The sequence below is a fragment of the Brassica rapa genome, chromosome A09 (genome assembly GCF_000309985.2).
Source record: "Brassica rapa cultivar Chiifu-401-42 chromosome A09, CAAS_Brap_v3.01, whole genome shotgun sequence".
Classification (NCBI taxonomy): Eukaryota; Viridiplantae; Streptophyta; class Magnoliopsida; order Brassicales; family Brassicaceae; genus Brassica; species Brassica rapa.
In genome coordinates this window covers 12,109,013-12,130,371 of record NC_024803.2, presented here as the reverse complement: position 1 = coordinate 12,130,371, position 21,359 = coordinate 12,109,013, and the positions used below count along the sequence as shown (strand labels likewise).

The 21,359-nt window shown below is 28.5% G+C and overlaps 2 protein-coding genes across 2 annotated transcripts; both read left to right on the top strand.

The window, feature by feature from the left end:
• The first annotated feature begins 396 nt into the window (after positions 1-396).
• On the top strand, positions 397-12,763 carry LOC103838716 (sugar transporter ERD6). The gene is made up of 19 exons (XM_009115166.3): positions 397-2,774; positions 2,980-4,732; positions 4,824-4,886; positions 6,404-6,493; positions 6,610-6,669; positions 6,760-6,825; positions 6,911-6,976; positions 7,069-7,144; positions 7,226-7,290; positions 8,049-8,141; positions 8,227-8,307; positions 8,718-8,802; positions 8,899-8,942; positions 9,118-9,180; positions 9,287-9,346; positions 12,020-12,073; positions 12,176-12,235; positions 12,339-12,453; positions 12,565-12,763. Exons 2-19 carry the CDS (start codon positions 4,487-4,489, stop codon positions 12,687-12,689), a joined length of 1,512 nt encoding a protein of 503 aa, XP_009113414.1. The 5' UTR covers positions 397-2,774; positions 2,980-4,486; the 3' UTR covers positions 12,690-12,763.
• On the top strand, positions 9,175-20,951 carry LOC103838715 (transcription factor bHLH96). The gene is made up of 3 exons (XM_009115165.3): positions 9,175-16,290; positions 17,254-17,646; positions 18,919-20,951. The coding sequence occupies exons 1-3, from the start codon at positions 15,877-15,879 to the stop codon at positions 19,000-19,002; spliced, it is 891 nt and encodes a 296-aa protein (XP_009113413.1). The 5' UTR covers positions 9,175-15,876; the 3' UTR covers positions 19,003-20,951.
• The last annotated feature ends 408 nt before the right edge of the window (positions 20,952-21,359 follow it).

Sequence of the window (21,359 nt, the reverse complement as noted above, 5' to 3'; positions counted from 1 at the left end):
AAGCCTCTCTAATTCCTCTCTAATTTGGTTAGTTTAGGTAGATTAGGTGGTTAGTATAGGGAATTTAGATAAGTTTACGGATCTTATGTTATTTAGTGTTGATTAGGTGGATAATGTTGGAAAATATACTGTTGACGGAAATTTAAAAAATTAAATTTTTTTCTTAGGTTCGAAAAGGTAGACTTACTGCCCATTACAGAGAGATGTTCAGTGAGCCGGGTAGTCACCAACCGACGACTCACATGCCGAGGCGGATGTAATGGCGAGGAGTGATGAATTCTACCGGGCGATTAACGACCCTTAGTTCTTTTTAATTTTGGTTCTTGTATTATGAATTCAAAACTTATTTATATATAAAATATTTTGGTTTTGATTTTTTTAGAATTTTAATTTTATTAATAATTTAAATTATTTTTTTAATTATATTTTTTTTATTTCTGTAAAATAACGAAACGAAGTAAATTCGTAGCTATTTTGCGACTTCTTTACGTGGAAGCTTAACGAGGTTTTTACGAGGAAATGTTTACAAGGAAATGACGTGGAAAATTCACGTGGTCTTTACGAGGAAAGCTATCAAGGTATTTACGTTTACTTTACGAGTATTTACTTTCGAGTTATTTACGTGGCTTTAACGAGGAATAGCTTTCGAGGTATTTACGAGGAAATTTAGCGACGTCCTTACGTGGAAGCTTTACGTGGTCTTTACGACGAAATATTCTTCTTCGCTTTTACGACGAAATTATTTCCTCGCTACGTTACGACGAATTAGCGAGGATATATGCGTTACGACAAACGTATAACGACGAAACGGGTTTCCTCGCTAATTCCTCGTAACACTGCTTTTACGACGAAGTCACGAGGAAAACTGCCCTCGTAAAACTTGTGTTTTCTTGTAGTGTTTGTACAAGTATAAATATATTTATAACCATTTACAAATAATCATTTATAAATGTTTTAAGTTCTGTGGTTCACCTTATTTACAACACTTTGATTACATTACTTAATAATAAAATCCATCATTAAAAATACACTTTCTTTTGATCTTACTAAGGTACTCCAATGTAAATTAGAAGATAGTTGTTTTTATAATTACTTTTTATATATTTTAGTATGAAATAGTTATATATGATTTAATATATAATAAAGTATGAAATAATTCTATATGATTTATAAATAATTCTAAATATACATTTATTCAATTATAAATAGATTTAGAAGCATTTAAAAATGATTTTATAAAATTTTATAAGTCTTATAAATAAATTTATAAAGCTTTATAAATGATATAATAAAATCTTGTAAATGATTCAGAAACTCTAATAAAAATAAAACCATTATATTTATTTTAATAAAAATATATTCATTATTTTATATAAATATAATAAATAATTGATAAAAAATAAATAAATTGATGAAACATTATATATTCTTTCTATAAATCTGAAATTATTTACCATAAATATTTCTAATATTAATTGTGTTGTTTGATAACTAGTATTAATTTTTATATATTTGCCTTTTATTTTTAGATTGGGTTAAAATAAATTAACAAAATCATCAACCAATCAACTTATAAAAAAGTTTAAAAACTTCATATATGAGCTCAGTAGATAGCAAAAATCAATTGAGTGGGTTCTCAATTATTTATAAATGTTTTAAGTTTTGTGGTTCACTAAAGAGATTTTCTTTAGATCTTATTAAAGTATTTCCATAATTAATTCTTTTTATTTTAGAATTAGAAAATATAAAATCTAAAATCCCATCAAAATTATAACAATCTTTAATATTTCACCTATAAAGCTAGCTAGTAACCAAAAGTTACTTAAATGATTACTATTTTAATATAATATAAGAAGTATGAAATCATTCTAAATATACATTTATGCAATTTTAAATAGATTTAGAAGCATTTACAGATGATTTTAAAGAATTTATAAGTCTTAGAAATGAATTTATAAGCCTTTAGAAATGATTTAATAAAATTCTTATAAATGATATAGAAACTATAATAAAATATAGAACCTTTATATTAATTTATATAAAAATATATTAAAGTAGTTATATAACTATAAAAAATAATTGATGGAACATTATATTTTTTTTTGTAAATCTGCAATTAGTGACCATAAATCATTATTTGTAATATTAGTTGTGTTTTTGGTAACTTGTATTACTTTTTTATATAGTTATCTATTATTTTTAGATCTGGTTAAAATAAATAATTAACAAAAATCATCAACCAATTAAATTATAACAGTTTTCTAAAATTTCACATATGAGTGACACGTAAGCAAAAATCACTTAAATGAAATCTTAATATATAGTTGGATTATTTTAAAAAACTCATATCAACAACTATTAGATTTGTTTTCTTATAGTAAACAAAAAATATATTAAATAAGCACTATACTTGCATCTCTATCTTGTTGACAATAAACAAATCTAGTAGTCAACAAATATTAAACAAGTTGTAATAATGTTTTCTTAAAATGAGCACCTGTTCTTGCATATCTGTCTTGTTATCTTTAAATTTGACACCCACTTTAATTTTATTTCATTTTTCTTAACTCATCAAAAATTTCTATTATTTGTGTTTGTTGATTTTGTATATATATTAACAAGCTGACAGAAACATATTCTACTATAAGATTAAGAAAATAAAGTCTAAGCAAGCTCTATTGACAATCTTTTTCAAGAACTTTAAAGTATGAGGGTTTCTACTTTGTTTGTGGTTTCTTGTGTACTCATGTTCTTCGTTACAAGTCATGCTAAAGGTACTATTCAATTATATTTTTGTCCAGATTGGTTTATAGGACGATATGAAAATATTGATTGTTCCTAATTGTAAAAACTGCTATTACGATAGATAAGAAAATAATTGTAATTTGTTGCGCTGATAAATTTTTACTCATTAACAATTTTTCAAAAGGATGGAATTGTTAGATGGAATTTTTATTTTTTGCATTTGTCAATAACTAGTTGCGGCGGAAGATCAAAAGGGTGGAATTGTTAGATGGTTTGCTGGAGTTTGCGGTCCTAACGGAAGCAAAAAATGCTTAGCTGACATGAAAGAATATCCTCGTTGTGATTGTAGAGATGACCACTTTCCGACAGGACATTATTGCATGTGTTTTCATCATTAATATATTTATCTGACAAGATTTACTATGTCTATTACCAAAATCTATTTAGCAATAAGACTATCTCTATTTATCTGCTCAAGAAATTAAATTTTATTTTGTTATTTTGTGTTTTTAAGGCTAGTTAGTTATACTATTATAAACTATAAAAATTATCTAGACATTCTAAATATATTAAAAAAATTATACATCTTATGAAAATTTACATTTGACTTCACCTTCCTAAACTGTCTTATAAACCGTCTTATGAGATCCATATTTAATGGTTTTATTTGCATTGTATTAAGGATTTCATGAAAAAAAATTCTTTATCAATCTGCATAATTCACTTTCGCTAAGATTCAAAATCTGAATCTCAATATATATGAACTCTCAATGAAACCATAGGATTGAACAGGTTTCTACCAATTATTGTGTCTTAAAACATGACTAATTTGCTATTGGTAGATGATTCAATTTCAGTTTGAATGTCGGTTTGATGTTTGAATGAAGGTTGAATAACCTGATGACACTTTAAGACAAGTTTGCAGAAGTTTGTTGGTGGTTTGCCAAAGCAGTTGAAATCTGCTTAATGCCTTACTAAACCTCTGCGTTTTGGAGATGGAAGACAAGTTTACAATACTGATTGCGACAGAGGTTTCGTTTCACTTTAGACTGAGTATAAATACTCTCCTTGGTATATTCCATTTCTTTAACCTATAAAAAGTGCAGAAAACAGTGTTTTGAAAAACAGTTTTCTTGTTGGTCGCTTGTGCTCCTGTTTGAAGAGTTCTATCATCGTCTTTGATCTATAGAAAGCCAGGACTGAATCCTTGGGGTCTTTTACATTTTCTGTTCATGTCTTTTCTTTACACAAACGAGAGTAGACAAAACAGAGCGAAAGAGAGAGTTGTTTCTTAACTCATATAAAGTATGTAACAATCGTGTTCCAAAAAAAAAAAAAAAATGTAACAATCATGTACTTGGAGAAACATAATTATATTATCCATACCACATTTCTAGTTCATCTAGCGTCTACAGATTCCAATCTATTATAAATCTTTGGCCAGAGTTCCACGTTTTTTCGAACTAAATTACTATATATTCTCTAAAGACAAAAGCCACCTACTGTTTTGTCTCACTTAATTTGATTCCGTCCCTTTTTAATTAATTATATTACCCATGAGATGCTCAAGCCTATGTAATATAAACAAACAAAAAAGTGTAAAATATTCGTACGTTGTCCAGTTCTCAACTCCTATAAAAATGTTTAGAGAACTTGAAGTACTCGTCAGAAAGTAAACTCCGATAGATACTCTTACTTTCGCACTTTAACTTTCTCATTAGGAAAAAAAAAGAGAGTAATAATGGAGAGACAAAAGAGTATTATGGAGAGACAGAAAAGCATGGAAAGTGGTTTACTCAGGAAGAGTCTCAGCATAAGAGAAAGGAAACACCCAAACGAAGACGGTTATCTTGAAACCGGTTTATCATCAAAGAGGCATAAAGAAGTGAAGAAGCATCACAACGAAGATGGTGAATGTTGTGTCACAACCTCTGTGTGCCTTATCACCTTTATCGTCGTTACTGGCTCTTTCTGCGTTGGTTGTGGTGTGAGTATGCTTTACTCTTTTGGTTTCTTTTTTAGATTGGTTCTTTACGATCAAAATTATTTGAGTTGGATGTATCGATTTAATTTGGCAGACCGGTTATTCTTCAGTTGCCCAACATGGAATTGTCAGTGATTTATCTCTCTCAGTTGCAGAAGTAAGTTTAATATAGTACTAGATTTTGACCCGCACGCCCGTGCGGGTGTATTTTAAAAAAAAATATGATGCTATTTGCTTTTTATGTCACTATTTAGAGTTGGGCAAAAAACTCGAACTCGAAAAATCGAACCAATCCCAATCCGAATAAGTAGTACTGAATCCGAACCGGAATTGAATAAATATCTGAATTATTCAAAATTTTGGTATTTAAAGAACTGAAACCTAATCCGATCCAAACCGAAGTATTTTGGGTATCCAAAATAGATTTATATACTTATATATATTAATTATTTTTAGATTTAATATATTTAAAGACATCCTAAATATATATGATACTTTTAAGTTCGCATAAATACTTGAAAATATATATAAATAATCAAACGTAAATATTTTAAATAGTTAAAAAATACTCAAAACTCCAAAAATACGTAAATAATTATTAATTCTCTATCCAAATATTTAAACCAAACCTATTTAAATTGGTTATCCAATTCCGAACCAAATCCTCAAAGATCTGAACTGGGCATGAAATCCCAAAAAGACCCGAAAACGAACACGAACACCCACCCCTAATCACTATTTTATATATATATATATATCCTATATGTGTCATCATAGGTTACAATATATGTATTATCTTATAATTAATTGTATTTTATATGTACCATCAAATAAGTTTTCTTATAGTTAATAATATTGTATACGTACAATCATATAAATAATCACATATATTATATTTTTAAATTTAATATGAAATATAAAAACCATAATTTAAGTTGGTATTTGAAATTGGGCTTTGTATTGTATTTTTATTATATATATTGAAAACATTTTTATAATAGTTATTGGAAAATATGTTAGAAAAAATCAAATTTTAAATATATGTATATTTTTGAATAAATTTTTGATATAAATCAATTTTAAATTATTATTTTGATTTGAATATATATATATCAAGTAACATAGACCCATTATTTTTTAATATAATGTAATAGACTTTCAAATTTTTAGTAGCATAAGCCCATTATTTTTTTTCCTAACTTACTGATATCCATGTTTCCAAACAGTACTATTTTTTAACTACTATCCATATTGCCAAACAATCTCAATCTCAATGTGTACTTCAACTTTAATAATATAGATGTATCGGTATATATACTCAATTTTAATTTTATTTGGATTCTATAAGTTTATCACAACTTTATGTTGAAAAGTAGCTTATTTCGACCCAAAAAAAGCAGCTTATATATTTGTAAATATTTACACTCGTTGCGTAAAAAAATTGAGCCTATAGCATTTATATTTAGGGTTTAGTTTTGTTAGAAGACCATTTGATATATGGCAAGAAAAAAATATTATTTGTGCTATAAAACTTAAATAGAAGATAAAACATGTTATATGATGGACTTTTAAATTCGTTCTAGTTCTAGTTACTAATGAGGAAGCCATCTATATTGTCGTTCTAAGAAGAATATCTTATATTTTTTGCCATTTAACTCTTTAATTATTTTACAGTACTCAATGTTCGGGTCAATAATGACATTAGGAGGACTCATTGGTGCAGTATTTAGCGGTAAAATTTCTGATGTTTTGGGAAGAAAACGAGTAAGTAATTTAGTTATGAACTCGTCCAAATATTTGGTTGATCCGGTTAACTAAAACTAAATCGATCTATATACATACTAACGACAATTGTTTATTCCATAACAACTGGAAAACAGACAATGTTTCTCTGTGAAGCTTTCTGCGCAACAGGCTGGTTGTGTATCGCACTGGCTAAGGTTTATTAGTTACTATTTTTGAGTTGTGCCTGTTTTCTTTAGTTTACTACATTTCTTGTTATCTAATGACTGTTATATTTATAATTAAAGGATGCACTTTGGCTGGACTGTGGAAGATTCCTACTTGGAATAGGCGTTGGCATCTTTAGCTACGTGGTAACGTATTGTAATCTATTAATTTATCTAGTTTTAGTTGCAGTCTCTAATTCATAAATACATATATTTTGTTTTTCTTATATAGATTCCCGTGTATATCGCGGAAATAGCACCAAAACATGTTCGAGGATCGTTCGTGTTTGCTAATCAGGTTCAAAGCTTATACTAACCCTGAATTCTATTTACACTTAATATGATTTAGAACTTTAATTTTATTAATTTACTTTATTGGAATTGTTTTAGCTGATGCAAAATTTTGGGCTTTCACTATTTTTCATCATTGGAAATTTTATTTCCTGGAGATTTCTATCAATCGTTGGTATGATCCGATAATTTTTTTTCTTGAATATAGACTAATAATTACATGAGTGGATTAATTCAATCTTTTGTTGTCCTTAAGGTATGGTTCCATGTGTTCTTCACGTCGTTTGTCTGTTCTTCATTCCTGAGTCTCCAAGATGGCTGGTAAGTCAATTCTAACTATCGGTTTAACTATTGTTAAAAAATTATATGTGCCACCAAATTGGTGCCTCCAGCCAAAATTGTGTTTTCAAATACAATACCAAAATAATGGTCAATTTGCATGATCAATAATTCTTTTTTTTTTTTAACTTTTTACATAATTTACACCTAAAGAAACTCTAAAAACATTAAATATTACATAATGTTGAGTTCAAATATGTCGACGTATTCTACATCTTGTGTTTAGCTAGTTTAATTAAGATGTCAAAAAGACGTTAACTTTGATGTTCTATTTCTATGCCACTTATACTTTAAATTAACCACACATAATGTTTCTTAAGTTATAAGTTATAGTTTTACATATTATAGTAGTAAACGTATTTTTGAGAGACTATCACATGTCATTTACATTTTAACATATATATTTATTTTTACATCAGCTAGATTAAGTTCCCAGTAAAAATAGTTTTCAAAGGTATTTTAATTCACTTTTATGTCATATTTAGTATTGGTAATCAATATTTAGTTACAAATATAGATATTATACTTTTGAAAAATATAGATATTATACTTTTGAAAAATATAGATATTATACTTTTGAAAAATATAGATATTTTATTATATTAATTTGAAATCTATTGCACATAAATGATCTAATAAACTGAAAATGCTGAGATTACCAATATGGAATCTGTAGCAAATATACTTTGCATTGGTTATGACATTTTTTGAAATTTTAGTTGTTATTGAAATGTCGACAGGCAAAATTTGGTCGTGACAAAGAATGCAGAGCTTCTTTACAACAACTAAGAGGCCATGACGTGGACATCTCACAAGAAGCAAACTCAATTAAAGTACTATAACAACTTTATTAGTTTAATTTGAAATTAACTCATAATCTTGGTTTTCTAAACTTCGACAACTTCTTATTTGTTTTAGGATACAATGGATTTTTCACAACAAAGCGGTGAAACTGGGTTTGTGGAACTGTTTCAGAGGAGATATGTATTTCCGTTAATTGTAAGTATATTTAGGACTCACATGACTATTTTGAGTATTTCCGCTTAGAGCATCTCCGCATCTCCAATTTTACTATATTTTTATTTAAAAATATAGTTTGAAAAAAAAAGTTTACTCTAGTCCAACTTTTTTACTAGAAAGTTTTTTCTACTTCGTTTTTGACTTTATAATATAATAAAATGAATTTATTCAATATATAAAATAATACATTTTTTGGTTCATTATTTAGAACGTTAAATAAGATAAAAATAAATAAAAAATATATTAAATTTGTGTTATCGGCATGTACTTCATTTTTATTTGTCTTATTGATATCTAAACTAATTATTCTCCATTTTTTTGTCATTGAGATGTGTGAGAAATACTATTATGGTCTCTCCTGAACTTTGTTAATAAATTCACTTTTACAGATCGGAGTTGGTTTGATGCTCTTGCAACAACTGTCCGGTAGCGCAGGTGTTATCTATTATGCTAGTAGCCTGTATGAAAGAGGAGGTATTAAATATACATAAATTAATGGTAACTTTGTACTTTGTACTTTGCTTTAATTTTCGGATCCAATAAATTAATGGTAACTTATTTTAATTCCAGGTTTCCCGAGTGCTATTGGCACGTCTGTAATGGCGACAATCATGGTAAAAACTAATTATGAAATTAATTTGTAAGAATTTATACTCATGTTAAAAATAGACTCTAGAATTAGTCAGTCAGAGAAATGTTTTGTATTAGATCTCCACAATGCTTTTTTTTTAACTTAATTCTTTGTTACAATTTTCGTTTAGTATTTAAATTATGAATGTTTCTTTACAGGTACCAAAAGCGATGATTGGAACAATTATTGTCGATAAAATGGGAAGAAGAACTCTACTTATGGTTAGATTAGATATTTTACTCAATTAAATATCACTGTTTTCTTGAAGCAATGTCTAATAGATTTAGTCTATAATGTATTATTTGTCGTTACTTAATTGTTGTGCAGGCTTCTTGTGCTGGAATGGGCCTGTTTGCTTTGCTCTTAAGTGTTTCCTACAGTCTTCAGGTGATCCTTTCTAAATATCCTTTTTTTTTTTTTTGACAAAAGATTTTCACCTTTCTTTATATCTTACTAGATATGAGCCCGTGCGTTGCAACGAGTTTTGTTTGATGTTTTAATTTAATGAAAAAAGTAATAGTAATAAATCATTTTACTATATTTTTATTATTGTTTTTGCATATGTTGTGTGAGATTTATTTTATAATTAAGAACTCGTTTTTATACATAAATATCAGTTAATATTTGTATTTTATAATCAAAGAGCATAGGTTAATTTTTATCAACTTTCTACTTAGTGCTAGAGAAAACACTCATACCTATAAATTTAAACCCAACCCAATCCGAATTAAGATTTAGAATGAAAAAAAAATTGAAAAATTAAATAAGGCCAATTAAGTCAATGAAAACATCATACACTTTCTTATGTAATAATTAATATTTTATTAAACTTATTTGATGCTTAATAATTTTCTTAATTCATTATTTCTTAATGATACATTTCCATAATAACATTTTAATTAAAAATGAAGAAGAAAAATATTACATAGTAAAAACAAAAAATGTAATAAGATGGCGATGAAACTTGATTTTTTTTGATAAAATACATATAAACTTCGGTGACAATAATAAAAATCTATCCCTTATGACCAAACATGAAAATATATCAAACATGAGTTTGATTTGTGTATGATCAAACATGTGTATCATTTCCATATGACCACATATAAATATAAATAGCAATCATGACGACATCTTTATTTTTGATTTTAGTTAACTAAATAGTTTTAACATCATACTTGTCATTAAATTCTTTTTTTTTTTTAATTATTATAAAATTATTTTAATTTTTTTTGTTAGGATTTTTTTTTAAAAGGGCTCCTTTTCATTTAAAATTATTTTTATATATCAAGCACTCTTTTACATTTTTTGTTTAGAATTTTTGGAAAGGAAAATACTATCATATAACCTTTTACAATTATCTTCTGTTTAAAATTTTAGAAAAATTAAATTGTAATCAAATAATTATTTCTAGTTACTCTTAAATAAGTTTAAAAAATACTATTTATATAATTTGTATCAATACTAATTTTAAACAAAGGGAGTAATTTTAGTATCATGTTCATCATCAAATTCTCTTTTAAAAATATTACCAAATAACTTTTTACAATTTTATTTTGGTTAGAAACTAAAAATATGATACAAATCTCTTTTGTTGATGATTTTTTAAAAATATATCAAATATTCTTTTACAGTTTTTAGGGTTTTAAAAAAGGAAATTAATATTAAATAATATTTTAAATTTTTAAATTTTTTATTTTGTTTAGAATTTAGAAAAATAAAATTACTATCAAATAATTATTTCCAGCTAATATTGACTATTTTTAAGAGCTACTATTTTCAAAATTCATTTTTTTTCAATATCACTACTATTTTAACAATTTTTCTTTGTTAATTAAATAATTTTTATTATCATGTTTATCATTAAATTTTAAAAGTGAAAATTACTATTAAATAGACTTTTACAATTATCTTTTATCAGGATTTTTTTTAAAGAAAAAAAATCTTATTTGGTGAAGATTAAAAAAGAAAAAATATTTTACAAATCTCTTGTTGATAAATTTTAAAAAAATCATCAACAAGATTTTAAGATTTAGGAAAAAATGTTATTTTCACATAATGGTAGATTTTTATTGACACATTAACAATCTATTTGGCTCATGTCACAATCATCTCGGATGAAATATTTGAAGTTAGTTTTGGTTTATAATTTTTTAAACATGAATTACCTATGAAAAAAAGAAAAGTTAGTTATTTATAAAAAAAATAATATTTTTATTACAATTTTATTTTATTTATACTTTTTAAAAAAAGAAAGCTTACTTATTTTATAATTATTTTTCTTTAATATTTTTCATTAAAACATTTGTAAAAGTTCATTCTTTTTACAATTATTTACTTGTTTAAGATTTACAAAAAAAATAAAATTACTATCCAATAATTTTAACCATATATAATTGTAAGAGACTATGTAATAGTAATTGTTCATTTCCAAAATCTTAAAAATAAACATTAGAAAATATTTTTGTAATAATAACTTTTAATATTTCTTTTATGTCACAATATTAGAAAATTTATTGACACATGTCACAATCATGTTAATTAGCAACTTTGAAGAACTAAGCTTTATATAATAAGATATCAATAAATACTGTTAATGTATATATATATATATATATATATATATATATATATATATATATATATATATATATATATATATAGATCATGCACCATAGATTCTAAAACCTACATTTAAAAAGATCATCAACAGTTCTGAATTTTAAAATTATACTAGACTTTTATCTGGGCTATGCGTAAAATTTATTCTTATTTAAATATTCAAAATTTCTAAGAAAACTTATATGTTCAAAATAAAAAAAAAGATTAGATTTATTACTTCAGACTCTTAAAATCTATTCACGGATGTGATAAATGCTAACATATATTATTACAAGAAATTATAATTTTAGAAAAGTATTAAAATTATGAATACTCCTGATGAAAGTTTATTAATCGATCTGTATTATGTAAATTTAAACTTACGATTCCTAGTTACTAAATTTCTTCCCTAATGTTTTTTTTTTTTTGTGAAACTTATCTTCCCTAATGTTTATATAGTCATTCGGCATTCTACCAGAACTCACTCCACTTTTTACCTTCATCAGCGTACTGGTAAACACATCTATATCACTTTTTATTTGCTTAAAATATATAATTTTGGGGACGTATCTAACTATTTATATGATTGGATAAATACGATTTTGTTTTTATTAGGGTTATATTATATCATATGCTTTGGGCATGGGAGGGCTACCATGGATTATAATGTCTGAGGTAATACTTAATGTTCAATGTATAGTGTTAATAATAATACATATGTGCTACTTAAATTTTAAAATATAAGAAATCAAACTTCCCTAACTCCTACATTTTACAGATATTTCCTATGAACGTAAAAGTTTCAGCTGGAACTTTAGTTACAGTTACCAACTGGGCATGTGGTTGGATTATTACCTTCACCTTCAATATATTAATGCAATGGAATGCATCAGGTAAATAGTCATTTGATGTTTATATGTTCTTATAATACTTATTTGTAAGGGACACTACAAGTTATTCCTAATACTGATTATCTTGTTAATAAATTATTAAAATATTTTCAGGAACATTTTTAATTTTCTCCTCCGTGTCAGCTGTGTCGATCGTGTTTATCTATTTCATAGTGCCTGAGACGAAAGGAAGGTCACTCGAAGAAATACAAACATTGCTTTCCAATTCTGTTCATTAATACCAAAGTATCATTTTATTTCTTGTTGCAAGAAAAGTAAAAAACAAAGAAAAGAGTTATAAATTTATTAGCGTTCATGTGAGTTTGACTTGTGTTGGATGATTATATCGAATTTTTATTTGGAGCCTAAAACAACACGTTATTGTTGATGTTAAAATAATTAAATATTTATATAGTTAAAAAAGATTATAAATCATATTGGGAATGATTGGTCTAGCAGATATCACTTGCAAACACTGCGTTTGTGGTTCATATCATTTTTTGTTGTTTGACAACAATGACGAAGATTGCTGTTCACTGTTGGTCATAAATTAATCCAACTCCTGGTAACAGATCCAGTGGAGACGGGGTGAGGCAGGAGTAATTCTTCTTGGCTATAGCAAGATGTCGATTTCTGTTTTCAGGACTTTTGGCTTACAGTTTCTTCTGCATTTGGCCTTAAAAACTTCTAAATAAAAGAAAGTCTTTTCATATCTCATGATATGGTCGAATCTTACATAAATTTTGCCAATTTATGCTTTCATACCAAAATATTTCTAATTAACGTTTCTCAAATAAATCACCATCAAATTCATATTTTCATTTCAAAGATGCCAAATTCAGATTCAACAATCAACAGAGTGTTGCTAGAACACATGTTCCTTCTCAACAACTTAGCCAGCATTCTTAGAAAGCCACTTGGAGCACATGAATTTGACTCATTCATTTCGAAGATGAATATTCCTAACCTTCCTTTTTTGCAGTAAATATGGTTATATACCAACCACCACCAAAAATATCCACATATTACATAACCAAATGATCAAAATCAGTCAAGACACAGAGCCACCTACAGATTATTCACCAGAAGATAATTAAAACGAGCCAAAAAAGATGTTTAAGCCATTGCGGATAACTAGAAGCCACATAAGATTGATGAAAATCCTCTCTTGTGACACTCGCTGCAATTAAGAAATCACACAGTCTTTTCTTGATTTCAATTCCCATGTCCAGAGATTTTCTCTCCAACACCCTCCCTCAAAATAATGGTGCGTATAACCATTAATCTCGCAGAATCCATCATACACCCTCCGAGACAATGCTTTATTTTTCTAGCAATCTCGAAGGAACTGAGCCTTTTATGGACCATCACCTAGTGGGATGATCGTGCCACTTTTCGAATCGGATTAATGGGTCAGGCTGTGGACGCGCTCTGATACCATAACAAATTTCACAGACTTCCAACTTAAAATCAATTGGCAGTACGTGGAATGTTCCAAATTCATTATATATTACTCAAGTCCTTACATAATTCTAATGTAGGATCTTGTCTCAAATATATAAAAATAAAAAAGAAAGCGAAGAGTGGATCAAACTCTTGAAATCCACTAGAAAGAGGGCCGGTTAACTAACTGCACCTAAAATATATTTGAAGTTTACTGTAAATACCACCTTGTTGAAGTGTAAATCCCTCATGCTATTAATTTCACATAGCTAGACTTCCCATTAACATCGATGACAGAACATATATACGACCTTCAGATATGGAGCAGCACCTTGCTGTAACTATCCCAAAAAAAACCACACCGCCCCATTGGTCCATCTGTGCTTATTCAAAGACACACCGACATCATATTTAACCCATCATAACTCTGGGGATTTCCAACCATGATTTTGGCTTAATTGTGTATCCACCATCACCAATCTGTCTCTTGTTTCCAAAGCATGAGCTTGTGTTCATTGGTCAAAGTCTTCTTTTTTTCTTTTAAGATTGAGCATGATCCTGTTTTTCCTCAATCACCACAGTATCCAAAGGAACACCAGAGCCGGTCCTGGGACAAGGCTAATAAAACATTTTACTAGGGCCTCCAAAATTTTTGAAATTTTTTATATGAAACATATTCCCTCTGTTTCAATATACTTGATGTTTTAGAAAAGTTTTGTTGTTTCATAATAAATGAAGTTTGCACAAATCTATGTAATTTGAACTTTATCAAAAACTGTGTAACCAATTAGATTTTTCTTATTTTTATTTATAATTAAATAAACTAATTTTATATTATAATTTAGTAATGCTTTTGATAAAAAAATAGTTTTTCTTAATATTTCTGCATTGGACTAAAATATCAAGTAATAAAAAATAGAGTGAGTATTATTTACATATTGTACACTAATATATGTCTTTGTATACAGAATGATAACTTTAATTAAGGAAAGAGCAGTGTTGTATACTATGAAATTAAGTGTGCTTGAAATCTTTTTTTTATTAACATAAGGGTATCTTGGGTCAACAAAAAGTTTCAAACTAATTTTAAGGAGATGTGCAATTCATAGATAGATTCTCTACGGATATGTAAATGTACCGAAAGCAAGGATCCATATATGCATGGATGTCTAGAAGCAAGATGATTTAATTTTATGTAATAGATATTCGAACCTAAAATTTGTTAGCTTCTCAAAGTTGTCTCCTTCTTATTCGACCACAAGGTCCCTGCTCAAATCATAATTTTCAGAAACGTTATTCTTCCTCATGCTTGCCACTATTCTCGTGAATTTGTAATATAATTTTAGTATATGCAGTTCAGTTCTTATTTACTGTTGCAGTTTTGTGTCTAAAAATGTGTGTATTGATGTTGAGTATTATCTGATAAAATGAATTGTAAAAGTTTACAACTAAGTATTTTGAGGTTTGGAAAATTAAAGTTTTGTTAAATTTTTGGTGTATCCAAAGTTTTATTTGTGTTTCTGTTGTGTTTTTTTTTGTGTTTTTTTTTTCCTTTCAGATTTCTTAATTCATGTCTACTATGCCACCCGGCGTCCACTGAACCGGCCGAGATAGCTGACGGTCAAAAGTCAAACCTTATAATCTAAAATACAAGAGCTTAAGGGTGATTTAAGTTTCAATATTTTGTATTTGGTTCACGAAGTTCCCATCTGTCTCCCATTATTAGCTGTTTACCCTTTTATTATTCCAACAACCTTGAAAGAGAATAATACATCTCCCTTGGAGCAAACTCCCAAACTATGCTTTTCACGTGCAACAAACTGTAGATCATATTCCCATCATCACCACCTTTATAAGGACCCCCCAGGTATCTCGTATTTTGCATATATTATTTCATTCCTACACTTTTAACACTTTCTTTGTTTATCTGTTCGTATCATATATTATTTGAAAAAAGCTTCATTTTTATAATTAGCAAGGCCAATGGCTCTCGAGGGTGCGATTTCCCAATGCAGCTATAATGGGAAAGAAGCATATTCCAACATTTACACAGATAATGAACCACCGTTTTCTGATCTCCAAGCCGCTCTTTGTTTCCTCGACAATCAAACCGATAACTACGACTCTACTTTTCTCCAAGAAGGCTACTATGGGAATACTACTACATTCCTTCATCAACCACCTAATGAAGAGAAACCTGCGGCGAACTGCGATATCAGTTTCCACGGAGATATGGGGAAGAATCAGGTAACGCGCAGAACAAGGGCGAAGAAAAACAAAGAAGAAATTAGTAATCAACGTATGACTCACATTGCAGTGGAGCGCAACAGGAGAAGACAGATGAATGAGTATCTCTCTGTTCTCCGCTCTCTCATGCCTGAGTCATATGTTCAAAGGGTATCCCTTATTAACTTCTGTATCTGCATTCGTAACTCTATATAGCATCTACACATTTTTATATACACTATCTAGCAAAATCCATGTTTTTTTGCTAGATACAGAAAACCATGTTTTCCTACGTTCAGTTTTAAATTTCTTTTTATAAAAGTTTAAGTAAACAGTTTTTATAAAACATTTCTAAAATATAGTTGTATTACTAAATGATCATGGTTTATTTCTGTATTTGCAAAATTGGTTTATAACCTTTTGCAAAAGCATTGTGTCTCATTTATCGCGCCCTATCGTTGAAATATTGTTGAATTCGCTTGTGATTTTAAATATATCATGCTATTTCTTTTGCCAAAGAATATATCATGCTATTATCCAAAAGCATTCTATTCGCAAAAAAAAAAACCACGCAATAGGACGCACAGCTTGTTTAGAAATGGGAAATTGCCCTTTATTTCTCTTGCTATCTCTTTCTAACCAAAAACACTCTTCTTTCATCATTTCTCTTCCTATCTCTTTCTAACCTCTCACTAAAAATCTAATTACTTTTTTTTGTTAATTGGCAAATAAACCTTTTCGAAATTGCCAACATAATTTTTTTTCCCTCAAATTGTCACCCCATATCTACTAAAATCGTCCCTTAAAAATACAACAAATCGTGCCAAGTTACAAAAAAATACAACAGATTTTATGTTCTTAAAACAATTTTCAAATTCTAATATAAAATTATTGGCGTCTCAACAATTAATAGAAATGAAACAAGATTGATTTTTTTTTTGAACTATTTGCGCAATAAATATGAAAAGTTACATGAACCATAATGTTTCTCTTTGAATATCTCAACATGCATGGTCACGTACTATATTAGTATATGCGTTACATAAGTTATGTGTGTCAGTGTGTGTGTTTTTTTTTCTGGGTTGAAGTAACTGTAGTGAATTAACCTAGTGTTTCTTATTTTCATGGTTTCAGTGTGACCAAGCATCAACAGTAGGAGGCGCAATAAACTTCATCAGAGAACTCGAACACCGTCTTCACCTTCAAAACCTCTGTTGCGAGACAAATGAAACCTCTCTATCAGGAAGCTGTATGTCATCGGCGACACCTTTCTCCGACACCTTCAAGCTTCCCCAGTTCTCAATGGGTTCATCTTCTGTCAGCGATAACATGGTTCTCGAGGTTAACGCATTGGCTGATATCGAAGTAAGCCTCGTCGAGAGCCACGCAACTCTTAAGATAAGGTCAAGAAGAAGACCAAAGGTTCTTCTCAACATGGTCTCTGGCTTACAGAACTTAGGGTTTATCATTTTACACCTGAATGTCTCCACCGTTTCTGACTTTGTCCTCTACTGTTTCTCCACTAAGGTATGTTTCTGCTTAATCATAAATCACCTGTTTGTTAACGTTACAGTAAATAAACATTCTAAAATATATTAGCTGTAACAAAATAAACTTCATTAGGAAAGAATTATGGAGCTCTGTTTGAATTAATCGTAAATCAAATGCTAGGCCTAGCTGCAACCTAATTGTTTTGGATCTTGTCGCCTACCGTTTTTTTTGGTAAAACGATTACCGTGTTATTAGTTGTAAAATGTAATGTCACTAATAGATACTTATTATAATACTCGGTTTCAGATATAGGCTTCATTATAAACCTACTTAGACCCGTCTGGCAGAAAGAGATGTAGTCACTTAGATACAAATCATTCACATGCAATTCTCGTAGTCGATATAACTTTTGATATTTAATCACTAAGTGCAGCAAAATCAAACCTAACAGTGATGTATTCACTTACAAAAAAACTATAACTACTTTCCTTTTTTACCAAAAATTGATAGCACAATTTGCTTCTGTTTATAAAATGTTACGATCTATCGTTTTCAACTATTTCATATATATATATATATATATATATATATATATTATGTTTTCATGTTTGATGTTTCTTTATATAATTGCAGTGCATATAAATAAACCAGAATCTAGCTCATCTGCTTAACAATCTTTTCAATTTCTTATATTTTTATTAAAATATTATTTAGATTAAACGTTTACATTGTTACACCTTCCCATGATATAACTTATATCATTACATTATTGAATGATATATAATTTTATTTATCTTTTTACGTATACCATTGGTTTATTAACAATTTATCCTACTATTGTGTTTGCATCGGTTATAATACAATGTACTTATTTATCATAATAACAAGACCTAAACAAAGAGGATTGATTCAATGTATTATTAATATGATAACACATCAAAGTGAAAGAAAAATCAGTAATGTATATTTTTTAAAATAAAGAAATAAAAAATCAGTAATGTATACAAACACAATTAGCCAAATTTATTTACTATTCACATCAATATGTAGGCACATGTATAAAAAGTACCATTTTATATTCGTTACTACAATTACCATACACTTTTTGTAAACCCAAAATTTCTTTTAAAAGTTTACATTCGTTTTTTATTCCTTTTTAAATTTAAATTCGTTACTGAACCAAAGTTTATGATCCTTATTTCAAATGATTTTTGTTGTAATTTGAGAACATAAAACATAAAAGGGATAGTTATAATGTATAAATTTGCATTAATCTAACTTTTTCGTATCGCTAAAATAACATCGCAGATGGAAGATTGTTGTAAGCTTTCCTCCGTCGCTGATATAGCTACTGCAGTGTATGAAATGCTCAAGATGCATCACGATTCATGATGATGCTCAACATTACCCCTAAAGTAGATCTATTTGCAGTGTAAATGCTAGTAACGACTAGCTGATCTGGGATCATTTGATACGAGTTTATATAATTGAAACTGTATGCTTGGCCTGTCAAGTTACTTTAGTATATTGTTACATTAATAAATGCTTCTATCAAGTGAACTTTCCAAACTTTCTAGACGGTCCATTTTTTCTTTAATCTGTTGACAAAAGGTAGTAAATGGTAACAGCTGGCGATTAATGGTGGTTGGCTTTGGTTAATTCTTAGAAAACAAACTTTATAAGAAAATATTGATTTGGAGGAAGATCAAATAAAATCGTCTAGTCATTCTCGACCCCTCTCATCTGTTTCACCAATACTTCCATCTTGACATTCAATAAAAATAGTTGGTACCAAACAAAACCAGGAATCTATGTTTTTCAATGGGCCACGAATCCGCCAAAACTACCTTTGTATATTTTATTGTGTGATAATCAAAAAGAAACAAATTCCATTACAGTTTCATAAATATACGAAAATGAGAATGGAAGTTTCCTTTTTTTATTTGTTAAAAAAAATGAGAATGGAAGAAAGCACTGATAGTATTAAAATCATTGTAACACTACACTTACACACTTGCCAATCAATTCATTTCCTTTTTCTTTGTTCAACCATAGATTTTCATTAAACTGGATAACAAAGAGTTTAGCCCACTGGGGACCCATTACAATTACAAAACGAAATTTAAGATAAATGAAGATTCTCTTTGCTAACTCGTTGGCTTCCTGGTTCAGAGATCGTGGCAGAAACGAAAAGGAGATTGAGTTAAACACAGAGGAGATTTGATGGATATCCTTGATGATCCCATTAATTTCCTTTTCCTGCATCTTGGTGTTGATAGCTCTGATGAGCGAAAGATATTGAGATTGGGAATCTCAAGATCTGCTGCCATGGTGGTGGATGATCGAATCGCTAATGCTTCAGCCATCAAAGGGGAAGAGACTAAGCTTTGGACCTCCGCTCCTTGTCTTGATTCCTCGTTGCTGCTCCCTTTGAAGATCCAAGCTAGGCATGCCATCATAGAGTTTTTTTTTCCCATGAGGCGTCTGTTTTGCAATTCATCCTATACCTTATAAGCAATGTTTCTTGAAGTTTTAAAGTTTAAAGAATTTGTGGGAGATTTTAATGGCATAGTTTTAACTCACAACTAGATTTTGACCCGCCCTTTGAAAGGGCGGGTATATTTTATGTTTTAATTTATCTTTTAAAATTTTAATTTTTATATTTGTGTTTTTGTTTTTATAATCATGTTTGTATTTTTCTTTGTATAATTTTTAATAAAAATCTTAATCTTTGAAAAAGATTGAGATTATTAAATAACATAAAAAAATAATTTGGGTGGAATACTTACAAAAAGAAATTGTAACCAAATTACATGCATCAGATTTCAATCATAATTTTAGTACTTTAACAATCTGCATTTGGAATCAACCCAAAAGAAAAGAAGAATAACTGTTATTATATATATGAATGTCGGTACATGTACATGCAAAGAAGCCATATGGGAAAGAAGTGGGTACCGAAAAATATGGACAGGAAGTTACTTTTTTTCTTTCCCGCAAATAGAGAGTAATATCCTTTTAACATTAATCAAAATATGAGAATAATTAACTGGACATAACATTTATCAATTGGTCATGATCCTAATTTAATAGAATAGATAATATGCTGTCAATTATTGTCAGCACATCAAACAAAATAGTGTTATAGGATTAAATGATCTATAGGGATAGGTTGAGGCATAAACTAATTTTACATTACGATTCTATAAAAATAAAATAGAAATAGAAATATGGTATTTTTGTTGTAACTATTAAAAGAAAATGACTAAATAAGATCAAACGGGGAAAACGTCAAACTTAAGGAAAATGCACAGGAATCCAGAATCACAAATCACAAATCATAAATCTAACATGAAAATGAGTAAGTGTGTTCTACAACTTAAAACATAGAATTACAATGAACATAATATTATAATATCAATCACTATGTCAAATAGCTTAAGATTCTTAAATTGTGTTTGAATTACAGAAGTTGACATGCATTAAATTCCTGTTTATATGTTCACAAAATGCCTTCAAATCAACTGTCTTTGGGTAAGAGCATCTCCAACCCCACTCCATATTTTACTTCAAAATTGAGAAAATGGAGTGGGAAATGGAGTGATGAACAAAAAATAAAAGGATTACTCCATAAAATAGAGTAATCCTTTTATTTTTTGTTCATCACTCCATTTCCCACTCCATTTTCTCAATTTTGGAGTAAAATATAGAGTGGGATTGGAGATGCCCTAAGGACATTTTGCCGTATA

Bases quoted from the DNA above. Each gene is read 5' to 3' on its own strand.
- LOC103838716 (XM_009115166.3), top strand. From the start codon at position 4,487: ATGGAGAGACAAAAGAGTATTATGGAGAGACAGAAAAGCATGGAAAGT. The intron at 6,826-6,910 runs GTAACGTATTGT...TTTCTTATATAG, and splicing joins TTGGCATCTTTAGCTACGTG to ATTCCCGTGTATATCGCGGA. The intron at 6,977-7,068 runs GTTCAAAGCTTA...GAATTGTTTTAG, and splicing joins CGTTCGTGTTTGCTAATCAG to CTGATGCAAAATTTTGGGCT.
- LOC103838715 (XM_009115165.3), top strand. From the start codon at position 15,877: ATGGCTCTCGAGGGTGCGATTTCCCAATGCAGCTATAATGGGAAAGAA. The intron at 16,291-17,253 runs GTATCCCTTATT...TCATGGTTTCAG, and splicing joins CTGAGTCATATGTTCAAAGG to TGTGACCAAGCATCAACAGT. The intron at 17,647-18,918 runs GTATGTTTCTGC...ATAACATCGCAG, and splicing joins TCTACTGTTTCTCCACTAAG to ATGGAAGATTGTTGTAAGCT.